The sequence below is a fragment of the Chelmon rostratus genome, chromosome 21 (genome assembly GCF_017976325.1).
Source record: "Chelmon rostratus isolate fCheRos1 chromosome 21, fCheRos1.pri, whole genome shotgun sequence".
NCBI lineage: Eukaryota > Metazoa > Chordata > Actinopteri > Chaetodontiformes > Chaetodontidae > Chelmon > Chelmon rostratus.
In genome coordinates, this window is record NC_055678.1 from 19,589,553 (window position 1) to 19,608,739 (window position 19,187).

The 19,187-nt window shown below is 40.9% G+C and overlaps 3 protein-coding genes and 1 non-coding gene across 5 annotated transcripts; 2 read left to right on the forward strand and 2 right to left on the reverse strand.

Moving 5' to 3' along the window:
- Positions 1-2,372: 2,372 nt before the first annotated feature.
- Positions 2,373-6,366, reverse strand: pdap1a (pdgfa associated protein 1a). The gene is made up of 6 exons (XM_041962139.1): positions 6,197-6,366; positions 5,262-5,344; positions 5,109-5,183; positions 4,347-4,471; positions 4,025-4,176; positions 2,373-3,066 (listed from the first exon to the last, which is right to left on the reverse strand). The coding sequence occupies exons 1-6, from the start codon at positions 6,207-6,209 to the stop codon at positions 3,032-3,034; spliced, it is 483 nt and encodes a 160-aa protein (XP_041818073.1). The 5' UTR covers positions 6,210-6,366; the 3' UTR covers positions 2,373-3,031.
- Positions 6,367-7,140: 774 nt separating this feature from the next.
- cby1 (chibby homolog 1 (Drosophila)) lies at positions 7,141-8,958 on the reverse strand. 2 transcript variants are annotated; one of them, XM_041963170.1, is made up of 5 exons: positions 8,882-8,958; positions 8,531-8,629; positions 8,253-8,358; positions 7,967-8,079; positions 7,141-7,634 (listed from the first exon to the last, which is right to left on the reverse strand). In XM_041963170.1, the coding sequence occupies exons 1-5, from the start codon at positions 8,885-8,887 to the stop codon at positions 7,554-7,556; spliced, it is 405 nt and encodes a 134-aa protein (XP_041819104.1). In that variant the 5' UTR covers positions 8,888-8,958; the 3' UTR covers positions 7,141-7,553. The 2 variants fall into 2 exon arrangements, with proteins under 2 accessions (XP_041819104.1, XP_041819106.1); XM_041963172.1 differs by having other exon boundaries at positions 8,797-8,949.
- A 452-nt stretch (positions 8,959-9,410) lies between these two features.
- Positions 9,411-9,483, forward strand: trnar-ccu. Its single transcript has one exon. It is a non-coding gene; the product is annotated as a tRNA-Arg (tRNA).
- An 812-nt stretch (positions 9,484-10,295) lies between these two features.
- Positions 10,296-18,233, forward strand: LOC121625326 (phospholipase B-like 1). The gene is made up of 10 exons (XM_041963409.1): positions 10,296-10,525; positions 11,122-11,205; positions 11,722-11,863; positions 11,974-12,120; positions 13,160-13,304; positions 15,161-15,361; positions 16,861-17,001; positions 17,127-17,312; positions 17,469-17,575; positions 18,057-18,233. Exons 1-10 carry the CDS (start codon positions 10,296-10,298, stop codon positions 18,231-18,233), a joined length of 1,560 nt encoding a protein of 519 aa, XP_041819343.1.
- The last annotated feature ends 954 nt before the right edge of the window (positions 18,234-19,187 follow it).

Genomic DNA, 19,187 nt, shown 5'->3' on the forward strand with positions numbered 1-19,187 from the left:
TGCTATAGAGCTAAAAGGATGTGAAAAGACCAAAAGAGGAAATTATCAATGCTGCAGGCTGTAATTTTTCACCATTATTTATGTCCTTGCCCGTTATATTTTTCTACCTTAACTTTATATTAAATGTGCTGATTTTATGGCCACTGAGGGTTTTGTTCCTAAATTTATCCACTTGTTTGACTGAAGAACAGCAGCCACTTGTCTATAGAATCATGTCACCTCCTGAAATGACGAGATTATTTTAATGTATTGAAAAACACTGCTGATGCAGAGTGCCAGAGGTTACTGCTTGAATAATTTTGTGTGTTCAGATTCCTCATCATCTGAGACTGAGATGAAGCAGCTTCACAGATTTTTGAGCTTAATGTTCAGTATTATAGAAATAAGGCAATATGAACATAATCACACAACTGTGAAATGATACACAAAAGTTTTAAAAACTCAGATCACGGTGATGAAACGTTATTTCATCCTGCTTCTTTTCACAGTATCAGCCAAAACATTAAAACTGCTAGTGTTGCGTAGATCCCCCTCATGGCGCCAAAACAGCTCTGATTGGTTGAGGCATGGACACAAGACCTCTGAAGGTGTCCTGTGGTATCTGGCACCAGGACATTAGCAGCGGATCCTTTAAGTCCTGTGGCTGAGAAGAGGGGCCTCGGTGGATCGGAGTGGTCTGAGGAGCAGGCTTTCAGTGCGGCAGGGCGCATTATCCTGCAGAGGGAGACCCCTGCATGGCATCGGGGAATACTTATGCCATGCAGAGGTCTGCAACAATGCTTAGGTGGGTGGTTCATGTCAAAGTAACATCCTCGTGAAGGTTTCCCAGCAGAACGTCGCAGTACAGTGAGATGATCAGTTATTCACTTCAGCTGTCAGTGGTTTCGATGTTGTGGCTGATCGCTGTACATTTGTAACACGTTTGCATTTAATTGTTGTCATTTGTTTAATACAAAGTATTGACAGATATAAAACTGCTGGAATTAAGATACAAAAATTCTAATTATTGCACATTAGCCTTTTAGCACATCCATGTTTCACTGCACATAAGATAAATAATAAATTCAAGTATGTGACAGACAGGTTGAATTAACATTTAATAAAAAAAGAGCTGAGGTTTCAAAATATCTTGTTTTCCAGTTTCATGGTTTTGTATTTTTTCATGATTACTTCATGTTACACATATTTCATATTGAACCCTTTGATTCTCTGTCAGTAGTGTCCAGTACAGCCTAAGTCAGGGTTCTGCAGATGTATGAAGACGCCATCTAGCATCTCAGCGCAAGTTTTAGGTAAGTAAAATATCATGTATGCTTCTGCTGATTATCTGATCTTTTGTATAAATTTGGATTGTGGCAGAGTGAGATCGGACTTTAATTCCATGAGATGTTGACAGTGTACACTGATGTTCAGGTGGGGGTGGAGGTGGAGGCGCTAAACCTGGTTCCTATCAGATGCTGCAGTCTAGTGGTGGCAACAGCAAAATGCAGAGAACTAGCAACAGAATATCCAGTCTGCTTCAAGTGAGCAGCATCACTGGATCAAATCAGTCTTTCTTGAACAGTTCTTGGATCTGACGACAAATAGACATTCAACAGAATGAATCAGAAAAACTAAAAATTCCAGATGATTTACACAAGTGACTGAAGAAAACATCAACATTTGCAATTTTTAACATAAAACGCAACATAGTCCTTTATTAATTAATGAATTTATTCTTAAAACTGACTTCAAATACATGATGGAAAACTTGAGGAATTGATTTTTATGCTGGGGCTACATTTCTTACACTTTGTGGTTTCACCAGTTTGTTCTTTGAGCTACTTCCATATTATAGGGAATACTGTTTTCCTGATTAAGGCATTTTCAAATCCCCCACATACTGAGCTACCAGTTTATTATGCACAACTGTGTATGTGTATTTAATTAACTAACTCAGTGCAGGTTCTTTGTAGCACTTTAAATACAGGAGGAGGACAGTGAACTGGTCTTGTGTAAACTTCGAAAAGGCAAACAAAGACACAATCCCTCCTACAGAACCACAGAGGATCCCATCAGAAACAGGGCAAGGCCACAGTTACTGAGGCGGCTTGAGACAATGCTTCCCAGCACTGATGCTTTAACAACTTGCAAAATGCTTAATATCGGCAATTCAAGTAATGTTCCTGGTGCTTTGAGCAAAGGACTGCAGAACACATTGTGACACACTTCTAAACTGAGAGCAATAACAAAATGCGAGTGAGCAAAGGAGAAGAAGCTGAATATTTACTACTTTCTAGATATGTTGTGGTATGAGGACAGCTGATTCTTCTGAATGTAAACTGAAAAAAGGGGCTCAAAATAAGGCAAAAACAAACACTGGGACAAAGTAAGATGGTGGAAAAAGTCATGTTTAGATTGGTGGGGAAAAAAAACTTCAATCTTATAGAAAATTATAGCAATGTCTTGTGCAATACATCCACAAATACTAAACTACATTGTATAATTCCTATATATCAGTTTATCCTCTGAATAGTGTTCTTTTCTCCATCTGTCACTCATTTGCCTTCTTAGGAAACAGGTGAGATGGAAGGAAAAGTAAAGCACCAAAGAAATCCTCATGCACGCTCACTTTAGTATCTGTCCAGTCATTAAGTAAACTTGTATTAGGTAATCTTGTAAAGATGCAGAAATCAAATGCATGGAAATAACTTGAGCAGCTTTAGAATTAAAACCATGATGGGTGGGGAAGAGTAAAGAGGCAGTGAAGCACTTGGAAAACCTGCGATTATCTCCTCTTAAAAGACTTTTTGAAGAAAACTGGAGGCATCCCAAATGTTGCATTCCTCTTCATCTCGCTTTGCTCCACCTGTGTTTCCTGTCCTGACCACACTGTCATGGAAGACCCACGCCCCCCTGATTTGAAATGAGGGACAGGAGTTCAGGAGCACCCCTGATCTGATGCCACTTGAATTGGTCCCCTCCCCGTTCTCCTCCTCCAGATCTCCTTCTCTCGCCATCTCTCTGAGACTGAAGTGCATTTAGATGAAAACTAGCGCTTTCCTTTGGCTTCTTCAGCTTCTTTTTCTGATTAAAAAAAGAAGCAACATAGAGAATAGTGTAAGGCTTTGAGTTTCACAACAGTAAAAATGTCAGTAAAAAATATAGAAGCATATTTTCCATAAGTTCTGTTTTGTTTCTGTTGAATTTAAAATGCAGTGTGTTTTACGATGCATTAACGAGGCAATTAAGCTCGTCTCAGTTAATTGGATGAGAGACTTGAATTCAGAGGGTGTACAGTTGTATTTTTCTGAAGTTTGAAACAAGACAGCATAACTCTCCACAGCTTCCATCATGCTATTACAAAGTGCATTACAGACTCTCTCTTTATGCAAACAGGCAAGTCAGTGGAACCACTTACAATCAGAAAATGATTTTTTTTTTTTCTTGACATTTTGTGAGTTCATTTTGTTTATTAGACTAATAAAAAATGCAGCAAACTCGCCGCCCACACATTTCTCAGCTGAAACTGTAGTGGGGGAGGATAAGACAGCGCCGTACACACATGCACAAATACATCTGCAGTCGCAGGTTGTTGGGCTGATGGTGGCTGGTCTGATTTTTAACATATAACCTAACCCCACCCCACAATGATCAGAGAATGCCATCACACAACTCCAAGGCTCTTCGGCATACTTACATTTTGTTCTCATGATGATGTTTTATAGTGATATTTTAATTCCTGACCAATTTGTTGCTGCATTTAAAAGGTTTACACTTGAACTGTAATTCCTGCTCTTTTTGAAGATTATTTCTGTACAAAGTTGTTGATGTACAATAATTTATTTCTACAAATAGGTATAATTCATTAGAAGTATAGCTATTTGTTACATGTTGTTTTACAACATTGGATCAATACTTGGTATCTACAGATATCCAAATTCAGGTATCTGAATCGGACAAGAACTGTTAAAAAGTGGATCAGTGCATCCACAGGTTCAACTTAACACAACTGTTTCATGTGTCAACTGTTGTTTCTTCTCACCTTTCCTGAGTTCGTCTCTCTTCCTGGCGGCGTCCTCCCTCTGTTTCTTGATGATGGCCAGTCTGGCCAGGTCGGCCCGGGCCTGCTCAGTCTTCCCCTCAAGATGGAGCTTCATGTAGCGTTCCTTTGATTTCTGCTTCTCTATCTCCTCTCTGACAGAGAGAACAGGAGGACACGCACATAAGGCAAACTAATACTTAGTAAAAATAAAAAGCCACATGCCAGCATCCAGGTTTGAGGACACCGTATGATTTCAGAAGCGAGAACAAAATACAATAACGCAAATGTGAATATTCCTTCTGAGTGACTAGATGACACCCACCTCTCCCTGCGAGACAGCTCTTTGGGAGCATTCAGGTCTAACTCAGCCACCTTCTTGCTCTTCTGAGAGACACGGTTGGGATTCTCAATCTCTATAAGCCCCTCCACTCCACTCCTCTTCCTGGACTGTGTGGAAAAAACAACGCCTTTAAGCCATCAGTGAGAGATGAAACCACCCGTACAGAGCTGGTAAATAATGGCACAGACTGGTAAGCTTTTCTGCCTGCCTGCCACTGTAGCCATTTCTACACACAACCTTTGTTTGGTCTTTAAAAACACATCCCCAGGCAAACTTTAGTGTTGATTGTTTATTTTGTTATTCTCTCTGATGACTGGCAAAAAGTTTATAGTGTTATGTAAGGATACTCACAGCACTTACAATTGAATTTAAGTTTAATACATCATAAGAGGTGCACAGAGTTCAATCTCTGAACAGTGACCCCCAGAGCAGAATCAGAATGGATCTTTGAATATCTGTCAAAGAATCATCTGAGATACAAAACCTTTTTTATGAAATTTAACAACTGGTCTTAGCATTGCTCTTCCTCTACTCTTACTTTTGCACAAAGGCAATTGGAGGGAAAGCAGATACAAAAGAGTTGCAATTACAACCAACCCTCCTAAGGTAATTCCTGAAATCACACTAGAGATTCACTTAAACGCTGAGGATTAATCCAAACCTCTGAGGCAATATTCACCCTTTACCATGAAGTGTAGACCAAGTGGTTTCACTGCTAAGTCAACATTGTACCCCCTCACTCACCTCAGAATCGTCGTCACTGCTGCTCTCATCATCAGACTCTGAAGAGCTCCCTTTCTCTGCGCCAGCATTTTCCTCCTGTTAACATACACATTCATTCACACCTGATATGGTTTGAAAGCAATGCAATGTCTGCCATCAAGGTCTTTCACTCACCAGCTCTCTCTGCGCTTTCATCTGTCGGTCAATCTCCTCGGGATTGCTGAACTGCTTCCCTCTGCCCTTGTGGCCCTTTTTCCCTGTAACAAGGTTGTCAGAGTTGTCACAGGCAAATCCAGCAAATCCTTGATAAGGCTTTTTGTTGAAACGGAGATGCTTGGACTAGACAATATGACCATTTCTTAAGTCAGAGTTTGTGATGTAATACAGGATGACATTATGTGATCAGATATTGCTGTTATTATGAACACCTCCTGTATGTGGACACATCTGTCCTTAACTGTCTCTGTGAGATAAGATTACAATAATCAGACCTGTATTTGGAGTTGGGTATTTAAGATCTCATGCTACTACAAAGTGTGAACGGGGGCAGACAGTGTGTGTGGTGGTGGGAGGTGGGACACACATGACGTTCGCTGAGGGCCAGCTCCTTTCACCGGCAAATGTCATTGCAAGTGAGTGTTACACACCGATATGATGGGGGAAGGAGCAAGGCGCATAGCTAGTGGATACTTGAACAAAAAAAATGGAAAGTGTGTGGTAATAATAATAACCGTCATCTAGTAGGGATTCATATAAATGTTAATAAACAACTTATGTGCTAGTGAACTAAAGCGGTTCACAGTGCACATGGTACTGGCGCTTAAACACATATGACCAAAAATGTGGAATTCCAAACGTTTTAGATGTTGAAATTACTAACGAGCTGGTAGCTATGTTCATGTAAAAACATTAACTAATCACCATCGCCACATTTTCTGTCTTTCCTGAATCGCACATAGCCGCAAATACACCGCTAACCGGTTAGCATGCTACCAGCTAAGCATGTGAGAGTTACACGGGAATTCGTACTCCTCTAGCTTACAATTCGCTAGCTAGAATTAGCTTGCTAAAAATTAGCATGTTACACGAATTTTAACAATGATACTTACCGCCCCGTGGCATTATAAAAAGTGTTATTTACACAACTGAAGTCCGGTGTTATATCGCTAAATAATCAGTCAGTTGCACAAGCAAAACTGATGGTTTAAAGTGCTAGAAAAGGCTAGAAACTACTTCGTCTCTCCCGCTGTCGGCAGCACAAACGTCGAAATGCTGCTTTCGCTCGCGACAGCCTGCGCCTGCGCAGTTAGGATCATTCAACCAATCGCTGTACGGAGCTTTTAACTGACATGTACATGCACCAATTAGCTGAGGACAGAGAAACCAATTCATAAAAGGCAGTACCTTTCATTAACAGGAACCCTTGACAATGGATTATTAATAGAGGATATCAATATGCGCAGTTCCAGTGAAAATCAAACCTTTGGGAGGTACATTCTCACGAAAACATTGAAATTCCAAATGAAATTTCAAGGGGTAGAAATATGATCATTAAATGATATTATAGGTATTACCGTGTAATAAGAATATTAGTGATGCAGATAATAAAAACGCAAAATTTTCTATGATGGTTGATATAAAATAAGTACTGAATACATCATGATCTCATAATAATATTATATAAATATTACCAGGATTTTGTCAGAAAGTTTTTTGCTCGAGGCATTCTGACTGAGCTGGGAGTAAATGCTCTGCAAAAGCCAGTAAGATGACCAAGATATGAATGTTTTTTGTTGTTTTTTTTGTCAAAATAATGTTTCCAAGGTCAGGGATTCATTTTCAAATTACTGGGATTATTTAGGCAACATTAGTGCTCACAAATTATGTGGACCTGGATGAGAAGTCGAAATAGTTAACAAAATGCCATTATTTGTTAAAAACTCAGATTTAGATATGTATAGTTTGTCATTCAAACTATACTATTCGTTCTTCTGTCTTTATCCCCTCTTGTGAATGTGTCACTGGGTACAACTCAAAGTCTTTAGCCAGTAAATTGTTTTCCTCAGTTTTAATCGGAATAGAAAATACAGTAGATACAAAAAATCTTCTAAGGAAAATGTCTGAAAAGGCTTATACTTTTGATACAGATGTAAAAGATGTAGAAAATGTGCTGTGTATTAACCAAGATACTCACAGGTGTTTCGTATTCATGGTTATTAAACAAATGCAGGACAGAGCAAATAAAAACAGTCACTGAACCTCATTCAACGACACCTGCTTTTCCAATAAATACAAGCTGGGCCGAGACCTACAACACAAGTTCTCATTGTGAGAAAAATCATGAGCACTTTTATTTCTCTATATTTTATATCTGTTTTTATGAGCAACACATAAAATGAACTTTTTTTTTTTCAACAAAAAATTTCAAACTCTATAACATAACCTACGATCAAGGCATCAGATTTGTCATTTCTTTCTTCGATGTTGAGTCTTTATATCTTCCACTTCTTTCTCCATCAGGTGGTACTCTACGGTAGTCTCTGTCAACTGGAAGGAAAACATGAATTTATTTAACAGCTTTGGCAAGACACTGCATTCCATCAACCATTGAACTGGTAATTAAGTGTAGAATTGAAATGTATTAAGCAAGCTTTTATAACAAAGCCAAGCAAGGTTTGACTTGTGCTAAATCTATGTTGAGAGCATGGTAAAGGAGCCTGAGGGTGATAATATCTATAGGCCAAAGGGTGACAGAGAGGTTTATTCAAGGTCACGGCATTTTTTGCTCAAACATTCCTACCTCAGTTTATAAAGATGTATATTGAATCTTTAATTTTATTGAAATTGTAAGAGCACAATCAAAGCTGCTCATTTCTTACCATGTCCAAGAGAACTTCAATCTTTAGTTTCAGGAGGTTGTTCTCCTCCTCCAGTTGTACATTTCTTTTCTTAAGCCGCTGCAATTCCCTACCAGAAGCATTCCCGCTAGATTCTGTTTCAACAAAAACAGATTTAATATTGTGTATTGTGTCAAAGACCAACAGTCATCCAGCAAATATGGCAGAACATGCAAGAACAACACAAAGTAAAACAAAGGTTTTACTGCAGTTAAACTGAGGAGGAAGCCACTGCACTGGTTGTGTTCAGCGTTATTGATGTCATTACCTGTCATCCACTGTCCATCTTCAAATCTCCAGCTCTGACCTCCAATGTTCATCACAGGAGGTCCATACTCAAGACCCAGCTCCACCTCTCTGGTTGAGCGATCCAACTAAAAGGGACGAGAAGGTGAAAAAACAACAAATCAATCTGCATACACACCCAATGAAAAGTGGGTAACACAATTTCAAGCTGCAGCCTCCTTTGCACAATCCACATCTAAGCCGTCTTAAAAAACGTCTTAAGGACGATGATGCTGCAAAAGAAAGTTCTATTAAACTCACCGTGTGAAGACTGGACAGTGATGCAGATTTGCGAGGTGGAGTCTTCTTCGGACTGAATGTGTTTCCAAAAAGCGGCATCTTTAGTGACTTTTTAAGGTCCTGTATAAAAGATGGTGCAACAATGGCAGTATTATTAGCATCAGCATTGTATGTACAGCAGTGTCACATATAGCTAGAGTAACTTATGTGTCTATTGTTGCGAATGGTACGTTGCATTACCGCGCTAATGCTAGGTGGCTAACACTCGCTAGGTGTACTACTCATACCTGACATTTAATTGAAATTGTCGACTGCGTCACAGGTGGGTTAGTAGTTGTTGTGTCACTGAAAATATATAGCTAGTATATTTACCTCCATACAGACTATTTATTTAAATTCTTAACGTGGTGGTTGAAATTCTTTCCTCTCCAAACAAACCATGCTTCCTACTGCGCAAGTGTGAAAGTTCCAATTGTCTAAAAGAGACAACGGTGAAATATTGCACGGGTATAATATACAGCAATTAGAAGGGATTTGCCAACACCAGCCAGTTGAAGACATGTAAAGTATTAAACGACGTTTGAATATTCTACACAGGTCATCGTATGCACATTTTAATGGTCAATCCTGTATTAGAATAACCTAAACACCCCTATGTGGTGGTGACAATGGAATCATCCATATAACGTAAATGGATCACCATGGTGATCGCGTCACTCGGCATTTCCAAGCGGTTGTCTCAGAATACACATAGTGTGTATTCTAGGAAAGTAATGAAGTTGTTTCTGAAACTTAGGTTGTCGAGAAGTGAGGTTTTAAACAGCATCTGGACAATCAAAATCGAGGTACTATGGGACCTGTGACGGGTAAAGTATGTGTGAGCCCGCCCCACCTCTCGTCGGCCCCAGTGGCCTAATGGATAAGGCACTGGCCTCCTAAGCCAGGGATTGTGGGTTCGAGTCCCATCTGGGGTGGTTACGTTTTGCAAAGACAAGTTCATTCACGGACCACCACCAGTATAATTTTAGAGACGGTAAATGCTTCCAGCAAGTAATACTTAGACCAACTGAAAAACACAGTTTAAGGTGCGCCTCCGGACTCCCATTTCACCGGCGCTCTCAATAGAAGTAACCACCCTGCATGCCAGGCAGATGTTTGCAGGATAATGTCAGCTAACATGGAGAAGCAGAGCATGAAACTGTGCGTACTGTTGACCGCATTGGCTACTTCAGTGCAAACTTACCGTGAGTAACGTTGCTGTGGTGTGTCTGTATATGACAGAAACTCATTTTGTACCCAATATAATTAAGTTAAACCTCCTGTTGAAAAAGACAGGCTGTTTGTGTATGTGGAAATTATGATGTTTTAGTTATACTGCTCTATTCTATTCAATGTACTTATTTATCTATTATATATTTATTACCGTTTTTGTTTTTGTTTATTGAAATACCACATCAGTATACTGGCATATTTAAGCAATGATGTATTCTTTTTTTAAATGGTTTTGCGTCCATTACGTTATGTTTACTAATATTAAGTGGGAGAAACCTTGTATATTTCCTTGTAAGTTGTATGTGCAATTGTACACATATAATAAATTAAGTGAATTGCATTCTACCTGCATGTCCAATTAACTATTCGAATCAATGTGAAGCCCTGTGATAAGCAACAGGTAAGGAGAAAATGTTGCGTTTTCCTTATTCTTCATTCTATTGGTGTCATAACATTATCTTACATAATGCGTGTTATCCAACCTCAACCCTGTAACCCTGTCTATCCTTCTACAATGGTAGAGCTCCAAGAGGCCACTGTGAACTGGGATGCTGCCCAGAAAAGTGTGGTCCTGAAGCGAGGGGTGATGGAGACAGAGGGGGGAGCCTACGGTTACTTCAATGACACTCTGCTCATGTCTGGATGGGGCGTTTTGGAGATCTGCGCAGGACATGGAGGAGTCACACAGGAGGATGAGACCACCTTCTTCCTGGCCGGGTATCTGGAGGGCTATCTCACAGCTGGGTGAGTGTCACAGGCCTCGCAGGGAGCTGCAAATAAAGAAAATCAGAAAATATGACAAAATATAGTCTGTTCAGAGCACACTTTCTATCTGTAATTTCATTATCCTTGTTGTCCACACTGTAATTTTGATATGCTGGTTTCTTCTGTACACACATCTACTGTACGTCTGCTCGTCCTGGCAGAGGGATCCTTCTGTGCTGCCCTCACTGAGGTTTTCTCCATTTTTTCCCTGTTTACTTATCTTAGGGTATCGTATGGCAGGTCCACTGAGAAATAAACCCATTCTCCAGCATTGTGACATAAAAGACTTGTATCACTGTCAACACACTTTAAAAACAACAAAAAATAATTCTATTCTGTATCACTCTATGGAGAAATAATTCATTCTAAATCCAGTCACTTGAAAGAAGTATGAGAGTAATATTAATTGTGGGAACACTCACAGTCAGAAGACTGAGAAGGCCTTTATTGATGTGGCAGATTGAATTACATGCATGATTACAGTTTTGACAGTGGCACAAGTAATTGTATTATACGTGCACTGTGTTTACTTGATATCTGGTTTAATTCCCACTGTTGTTATTCTTTCTCTGCAGACAGATGTTCTATCATTACTCCAACATGTATCCTCAACTCATAAAGGATGAGAAGGCTTTGAATCCCCTGAAAACGTTTTTAAGGTACAGTTTTACCAGCTGTCTCGTTCAAGATTAACCCTACTTTTATATTGTACAGAAACTGGTCTGACACTGGCTTTATCTTGCCTGCTCTTAATACACCAGAGGTCCTTCCCCTCAGCGACAGAGTAACAGTGAATGAACTTTGCAAAGAAGGAGATAATTTTATTATTCTGAATTTCCATGCAGAGTGATCAAGTCCTGCAGTGATCAAGATGCTTTTTCACCGGACTGAATAGGTTTATTAGTTGAAATACTCAATATTTGTGTTCATATTTGTATTTTTCTTTTATGTAGACATTCTGGAATGAGAAGATATTGGTCGATGAACTATTGTCAGCTTAACCAGTATTGTCTCACAATGTCAAACACTGGGCTATACTGAATGCAAAACTGACATTCATGCATGCAGTGATTGTTGTGATTCTGAATTTAAATGCACAGCAAATCAGGCAGCAGAGAGTACAGAAGTAACAGAAACAGCCCAAAGTGCCTTTCAGCTCTCTGAATGATCCACAGCAAACAGGACCAGTGGGCCAGAGAGCAGGTGAAACTAAGGAGACACAGCGACCCCTTGTGGAAGCATCTGGGGCTGATCCTGGCCCAGCTGGATGGACTTCATGCTGGGGCCGCACAGTGGGCCAAAAGCGAACACAGAGAGGTGTGTGAATGTGTGTGTGTGTGTGTGTGTGTGTGTTGGAGAGATGGTGAGAGAGTTGTCACAGCATCATTCCATTCATCTCTGCCACTTGCACTCTCCTTCCTGCCCAGCCTCTGTCAGCGTTCGCCCTCCAGTTTCTGAACGGTGTTGGCGACCTCCTGGACCTCGTCCCAGCTCTGACGCCTCGCTCCAACTCCTCCACAGGGACCGGCACTCTCAGGATGCCAGGAATGGGCCACTGCACCGCTCTCATCAAGGTTAGGCCAAGCTCATTTGGCTCAAGCTGTGAGGGAGCACTGGGGAAGCCTCAGTATAGGCCTAATTAGTTTTACTGTGGGCCCTTGTGCATGAGGTTTCCTCCTCTTAAATGTGTCAGTGAGTGTAAAAGGCCATTTGGAGGGTGATGTTTTCTCTTCCACCTACTCTCATTCAGGCAACAAACACAAATGCCAAAAACAAGTGAATACAAAGAGTGACGCAGTTGTGCAATCAGAAATCCTAAGGTTTTAATTAATGAGATTTTACTTCTTCTCATTTAATTGCATGAACCTTGATGTTGCTGGGTGTTTTATTTTAAGTTTATACTTAAGTTTCCTACAATTCAAAAACAGTCTGTTTCTGCTTATTGTAGTTCTTAAATACAGTTGTCACATTTACCAGTAATGTGTGAAATATCTAAAAGTAGGTTTGAAAAACGTGTGAAAATGTGAAATTAGAGAGTTTGATGTTCAAAGTGCCAAGCTGCCTCCCAAAAAAAATATGAAAACCTAATTCAAATCTAGATTTTCTCCTTAATAATGACAAAAATGACAAAAGTCTAGTTAATCACAAACATGACTGAGACTCTACAACCATGCTAGACTCTGTGAGGCTGTATGTTGGCACAGTTGTGCTTTGAGCTAAATGCTAATGCTAGCATGGCAATATTCTCACAATGCCTAACACAAATTTGACCTCACAATGGCCAAATTTGGTTTAAGAACAGATCATGGGTTAGTGGTTTCTTCTGCAATAGTCCTGTGTTTGTTTGACCCATCCATCTACCCCACCTTCCTCTAAGTGTGGACTTTCTTGCTCTTTATACACCACCTGAAGTCCTTCTTTGCTCCTGTCATTATTATCACGAGAGGTCGCCACCTAACAAAAAATGTGAATATTGCTCGTAATAACAAACTTATCAAATAAGTCTCACATACGCAGCCATTCATCTGGCCAGGACAGGCTGCAAATTACAATTATAACAAACGTAGCACGTCCGTCACCACAACTCCACTCTCTCCCTTCTCTGTGCTTCAGGTGCTGCCAGGCTTTGAGAACCTGCTGTTTGGCCACTCGAGCTGGTATACGTATGCAGCCACCATGAGGATCTATAAACACTGGGACTTCAGGCTGTCTGACACACACGCTGCCACTGGAAGGATGTCGTTCAGCAGCTACCCTGGTACGCACACACACTGACACTAAAATACAGCATCACGCGTATGAGCTGCACAAGACTGTATTTACACTTTCTCCTGAAGGATCAACAGAGGCCAGACATGCCAGAAGCATTGTTGGCAAAATTGAGATTTAGATTCCAGTAGAAGCAACAGTGTTTTCTGAGTACATGACCTGAATTTTGAGTTTGAGTTTGTGAACCTACAGTGCAGCAAAACACAGCTTTCTTTCTTGTGAAAGCCCTGAGCCGAGGTGAACAGCTTGTGCCTAATCCACGCGGTTTCGTTTTCATCTTGAAAAATATAAACACTGACATCAAGGATTTAACCCAAATCCTCAATGAACATTCTCTCCTGAAAGTAATTCTTCTGCTAAGCACACAGCTTAGTCAGCGACGAGGAAATATCCACTGCAGTGTGTGTATACACCCAGAACAGGGCTGTACGAAATGTATTCCCTCTCTGTCAAGTCAGGGGAGGCTGAGTAATTTTGTGGGCAAAGATTTGCTGAGTGGTCCAGGCCATAAAAATCCTCTTATAGGCCCCACTGCTATCAGAACACAAGCGGTTTTAAAACACTATTTTTAGAGGCCGGCAGGGCAAGGATATCACTTCACTATATTAAAATGAAGAGATGAAATACACTCCTGCCACTGGAGGTGGTGTGTGACCCCTGCAGCCGCCTTAAGCTGCTTTCTCTCTGACAATGTGAAACATTTAGCACACACAGCAGGCCAAGGCCAACAGAAGAAGAAAGGATGCCATATAAATACTGTGCCTATGATTTTTAGTATTGATAGCAGCGTCAGTATGGGTATATTTATTATAAAGAGCAGCAGCATCCGAATGGGTAGTAATAATAGCAATAATAATGATGATTTAATGGTAGTAGAAGGAATATAAAATACATATAAGTATCTCCTCTTCCTGTTTGTAACAATAGTAATACCAGCAGATATAATAGTAAAAGTAGTATGATAGTAGAAGATTGATACCGCTCTCATATCTGTCTGGTAAATATGCAGCCACACCCATCAGACACAAGCATGGCTCAGCACAGGAGGGCCAACAGCTCAGGTCGAGGCTCAGCGGTCTACCTACAAGTGAAGGTTAAGGAAGTGAAAGAGGCTTTTTATGTAAAAATAGAGAAACCACCCTTCAACTTATCTCCCATCTGCAATGCTGCCCTCTCATCCCCTCCCAGGAGATTTAGCAACTGTTCACAGAAGGCCTCATGTGACAGCTTCAGCGATTGTTGTTCACACAGCCAGGGGCATGGATGACCCACGTGCGACCAATGGTCTTGATAATGACCCCACAGAGGTTGAACACCTGGGACTCCCCACCAGTCATTTAGAGCTGAGGAAGAGACAAAATGTTTTCAAGTTTCTACAACTGAGTCCAGCTGTCTTAGGGTCGAGCCCCCTTGGATAATCATGCCCTGGATGACTACGAATCACAGACAGCTGGCCAGACTCTGTCTGACAGTAACAAAATCCACCAACCAACACCTCTCAAACTCACTAAATAATACATTATGTCTGCTTTGCTACTGCTATGTTTGCTACTGTCAGACAGAGTCATGTTTACCTTTGTTGCCTGCCGTTATGCTAAGCAGCTGTTGACTGTGGTTGCATTTACCGGACAGATATGAGAGAGGCATTGATCTTCTAATCTAAGCTCTTATCAACAGGGTACTTCCCAAAATTACAACTACTGATAAACAGTCAAACAACCTGCATGCAGGCTGTAGGCTGTCAGCGAGGATAAAAAAATATTAAATGAATCCTAAAACATAACTCTCCTCTCGCTCCGTCTACCCTCTACCCTTTTTTACCACTCCTTCCTCCTCCTCCTCCAGGCTTCCTGATGTCTCTGGATGACTTCTACCTTCTCGGGAGCGGCCTGCTGATGACGCAGACCTCCATCGGTGTCTTCAACGTCTCTCTGTTCTCCCAGCTGAGTCCTCACAGCCTGCTGGCCTGGCAGAGAGTCCGCCTGGCCAACAGCCTGGCGCACAGCGGAGAGGAGTGGGCACACATCTTCTCCAAATACAACTCAGGTGAAATCCTGTTGATATGAGTCAAGAAAAGGAGGGTGAGACGGGTTGTTTGGTTTTTATTCAAAACCAACCTAGGCAAAAAAACAGCTGCTACACAATTTTCCAACACCTGAATAAGGTTTCAGCAATTGAAGAGAATCTATAAGAGCATTGTTGGCCTGAACTCTTACATCCTCCCAGACATGCCAGCAGACGAAATGATGAAGATGGCAGAGTAAACTCCCTCTGCTCAGCTCCCCCCTCTTTGCACGAGCAAACCTTTTTCTGTAATTCAAATAAACAATGCAAATTCTGTAGTAGCCTCAGTGTTGTTTTGTCATGAAGAGAAGTCCTTCATATGTAGTGTGCAAACTTTCTTTCTACCTGTATTGCACATATCAAGCTGAGAATATCCATAGTGATATTGAATCCAGTTGAGAAAAAATGAAGGTGGATACAGGATAATTACTAGGTGTCTTTTCACATTTCTAAGAGGGACTCAGGGATTCACAAAGATGCACACTGTCGCTGCATTGCATTCTAGCCTTATGAGGTTCCAGCTGGTCATGAAATTTCCTTGTTTGAGTTTTGCATGAAATAAACAAAAACAGCCCCCTCACTGCAGGGCTCCAATGTCCACTGATGCACCTAGAATGCAACACTATTTATTGCACTTGCGTGGAATAAATAGTGCAATAAAGAAAATGCCATTTATTGCTGATACATATCAAACTCCATGTAAAATATACAACATTAACATACAAAAGAACAATGAACGAGTAATTAAGAATTTAATTATACTCTTTGCTTAGCCAGACAAAGAGTCCACAGCCTTGCTAACGGGTCTGTGAGGTTATACACAGATGTGCTTTGACATCTAACATGCTCAATATGACAATTCTAACATGCTGACGTTTAGCAGGTATAGTGTTTACCATGTTCACCATGTTAGTTTGGTGTGTTAGCAGGCTAAGATTAGCTAAATAGCACCTCACACCAGGTACAGGTGAGGCTGATGTCGATAGTTTTCCAGGTATGTCATAAAACAAATTACTGGACAAATACACTTGCAACAAAGACTAGGCCTTTTGTGACCTTCGAACTGAATGTAACTCAGATTACATTCGTATTTTTACTTTAGTATTTCAACACCAGTCAAGTAACTTCTATCAAAGTAATGGAGAGATGGGACAGGGCAGAGAAAGAAGAACAGACAAGAAGAAGATGAGACTTGCAGAGAGGTGGAGTGTTCTTCAGACCGACAGTCCTCTCATCCCTGCCAAACTGTTGTGGTGGCCTGCAGGCAGTAAACACCTTTCACCTTTGCCCATGCTTTCATTTCATTTAAAGAGGGTTAGGTCTGTTCAAGAAACTTTGGAGCCAGAAGTTTGCGTTGTTGATTTGTTGTTACCTTGGAAAATGGTCAGCAGATATGTAAAATATGTGCAATCTATGGTTAACGGATCAAAACGTGTGTCTGTGGGGCAAGAAACAGAGCATGTCCCCTTCTTTTTTTTTAGGTACATATAACAGCCAGTACATGGTGGTGGACCTGAGCAGGGTTTCTCTGGGTCACAGTATCAGGAATGGAGCTCTGACTGTGGTGGAGCAGATTCCTGGGAAGGTATTGCACTCTGATCAGACTCAAGCTTTACGCAGAGGTAAGAAACAAACACCAATTTATTATTTTTTTCTTCCTGTAGGCTTTTCACTTTTACCCAGGGTTGCTTCTTTTGGTTGCAATGTGTCTAGACAACCTCCACCTTCAGTGTACTTCATTTTGCAGGCTATTGGCCATCTTACAACATACCATTTCATGCTGAAATCTACAACCTGAGCGGGTACGGTGTGATGTGGAAGAGATACGGTGAGGACTTCTCTTACGACCTCTGTCCCCGAGCCAAAATCCTCCGCAGGGACCATGCCAAGGTGTCTGACCTCAGCTCCCTCAAACGCATCATGAGATACAACAGTAGGTGTAACAATAACTCTCAAATTAATCATATTTAATATCCTTTCCAGGACTTGAAGAGGTTCAGAGATGTGACAGAAAAAAGCAAACAAATGATTCAGGGTATTATTTCAGGCTGTAAGCAGCATGACTAAACTCAGACTGCTTCTGTTTCAGACTACAAGAGAGAGCCCTACTCCAAAGGCCATCCATGTAAAACCATCTGTTGCCGTAACGACCTGAGACTGAGGAGGCCGCGTCCAGGAGGTTGCTATGACTCTAAGGTCAGAGCTCATCAGCGTATTAGTGTCAGAGTCAAGTTTGACATATACACCATATTGCAGGCGAGGGATAAAAAAGTACTTTTACAAAATGTTGGGCTTCATCGTTTAGATGTGCGTTTATGTGTTTTTTATGTGTTTTTGTAGGGGAATAATATCACTTTTTGCTCGATATTGGTTATTGGCTTATTGTCCTGTCTGTCCCCAACCTTCAAACTGAGGGAAAATACTGAACCCTTTTCATTTCTTGCTTCAAAGATCTAAAATTTATTTTGATCATCAGTTTTAAAATGTTACGGAACGGTGGTTGAACCCAAAACATTACAAACGAAGTACACGTTTTTGATTACAGTGCTCCGTTATTGGCAACAGATACTTCCTCATGGACGGTGCACAATGTCTGTTCAATGCTTGACCTCACTTTCTTCCTTTCACTCACACACTCTGTCCTTCGTGCCCTCCTTACCTCTGTCCCACGGAACAGGTGACGGACTACCAGATGGCTGTGCAGCTGGTTGCAGAGGCAATAAACGGCCCCACGACACAGGGGGGCCTCCGTCCATTCTCATGGCAATCCTTCAACCTCTCGACTCATAGAGGTCTCCCACACACCTACAACTTTCCCTTCATCCCCATGAAGCCCACACTGCACCGACCGTGACAGAAGACATAGGCAGAAGATACCACCCGTCCAGGTAGAACAGGTCACGCCTTCCTTTTCAAAGTATCAGGAATCCTAAAATGTTTTGTGAAAACACTTTATTTCCTGTTGGGTGATTGTTGCTTATTAAACTATTTACTAATCCATTAGTTCATTGTCCTGCAACATGCATTTTGAAATTAATTAGCTTGTTTCTACTGAATATGAGCCATTAGAAACAATGAGATGTTCCTGTTGGCGTCACTACCACTCGTATATCTCAGCATCCATCCAGGAGTGGCAGCATTATGACAGTGTGCCCTGAATTAACATGGGATAATAGACTTATCAGCAGTGTTTTCACAAACTGTGCAAAAAGTTGTTCCACAGATGTTTGGATTTTAGCCATCAGGGAAATGCTATAATTGTTTTTAATATTTCAAATAAATACTAATTTATTTGTTTGTGGTTGTTGTTTTAAATTCTATGCAATGTTTACTCAGGTGTGAAACGATGCTATCTGACTGACTTTATGCAAATATTAACGACAATAAAATCCGTTGTAAACTGTGGTGCGTTTTCTCCTTTATTTAGGATTCATAATAATTCTACAAAAACTACAAGACCCAGTTCATTTGGTCTTTGTCAAGTTTGCCAGAGAAAACAAGACCGCACCTGATTATGGAAAACATTTTCTTTCAAAATAAAACGCATGAAATGAGTTCCATACGCTATTAGGGCTAGCTATTAGGGCTGCAAAAATGACGCACGTAACAAATGTGCAGTATTTTTAAATGTCTTCTTTTATTAGTCCGTGAACGTACACAATTCGTGTTGAGTGCTGGCAGCAACAGTTCGAAGAGAGCTTTTATTTTGAAAGTACCTCTCGGTTGTGCTACTTCTCATTTCCGGAAGCTTCACGCGGCTGATCTTTGAGTTTGTGCGGTTTGGGGCGGAGCGTGCTCGTCTGGTAAA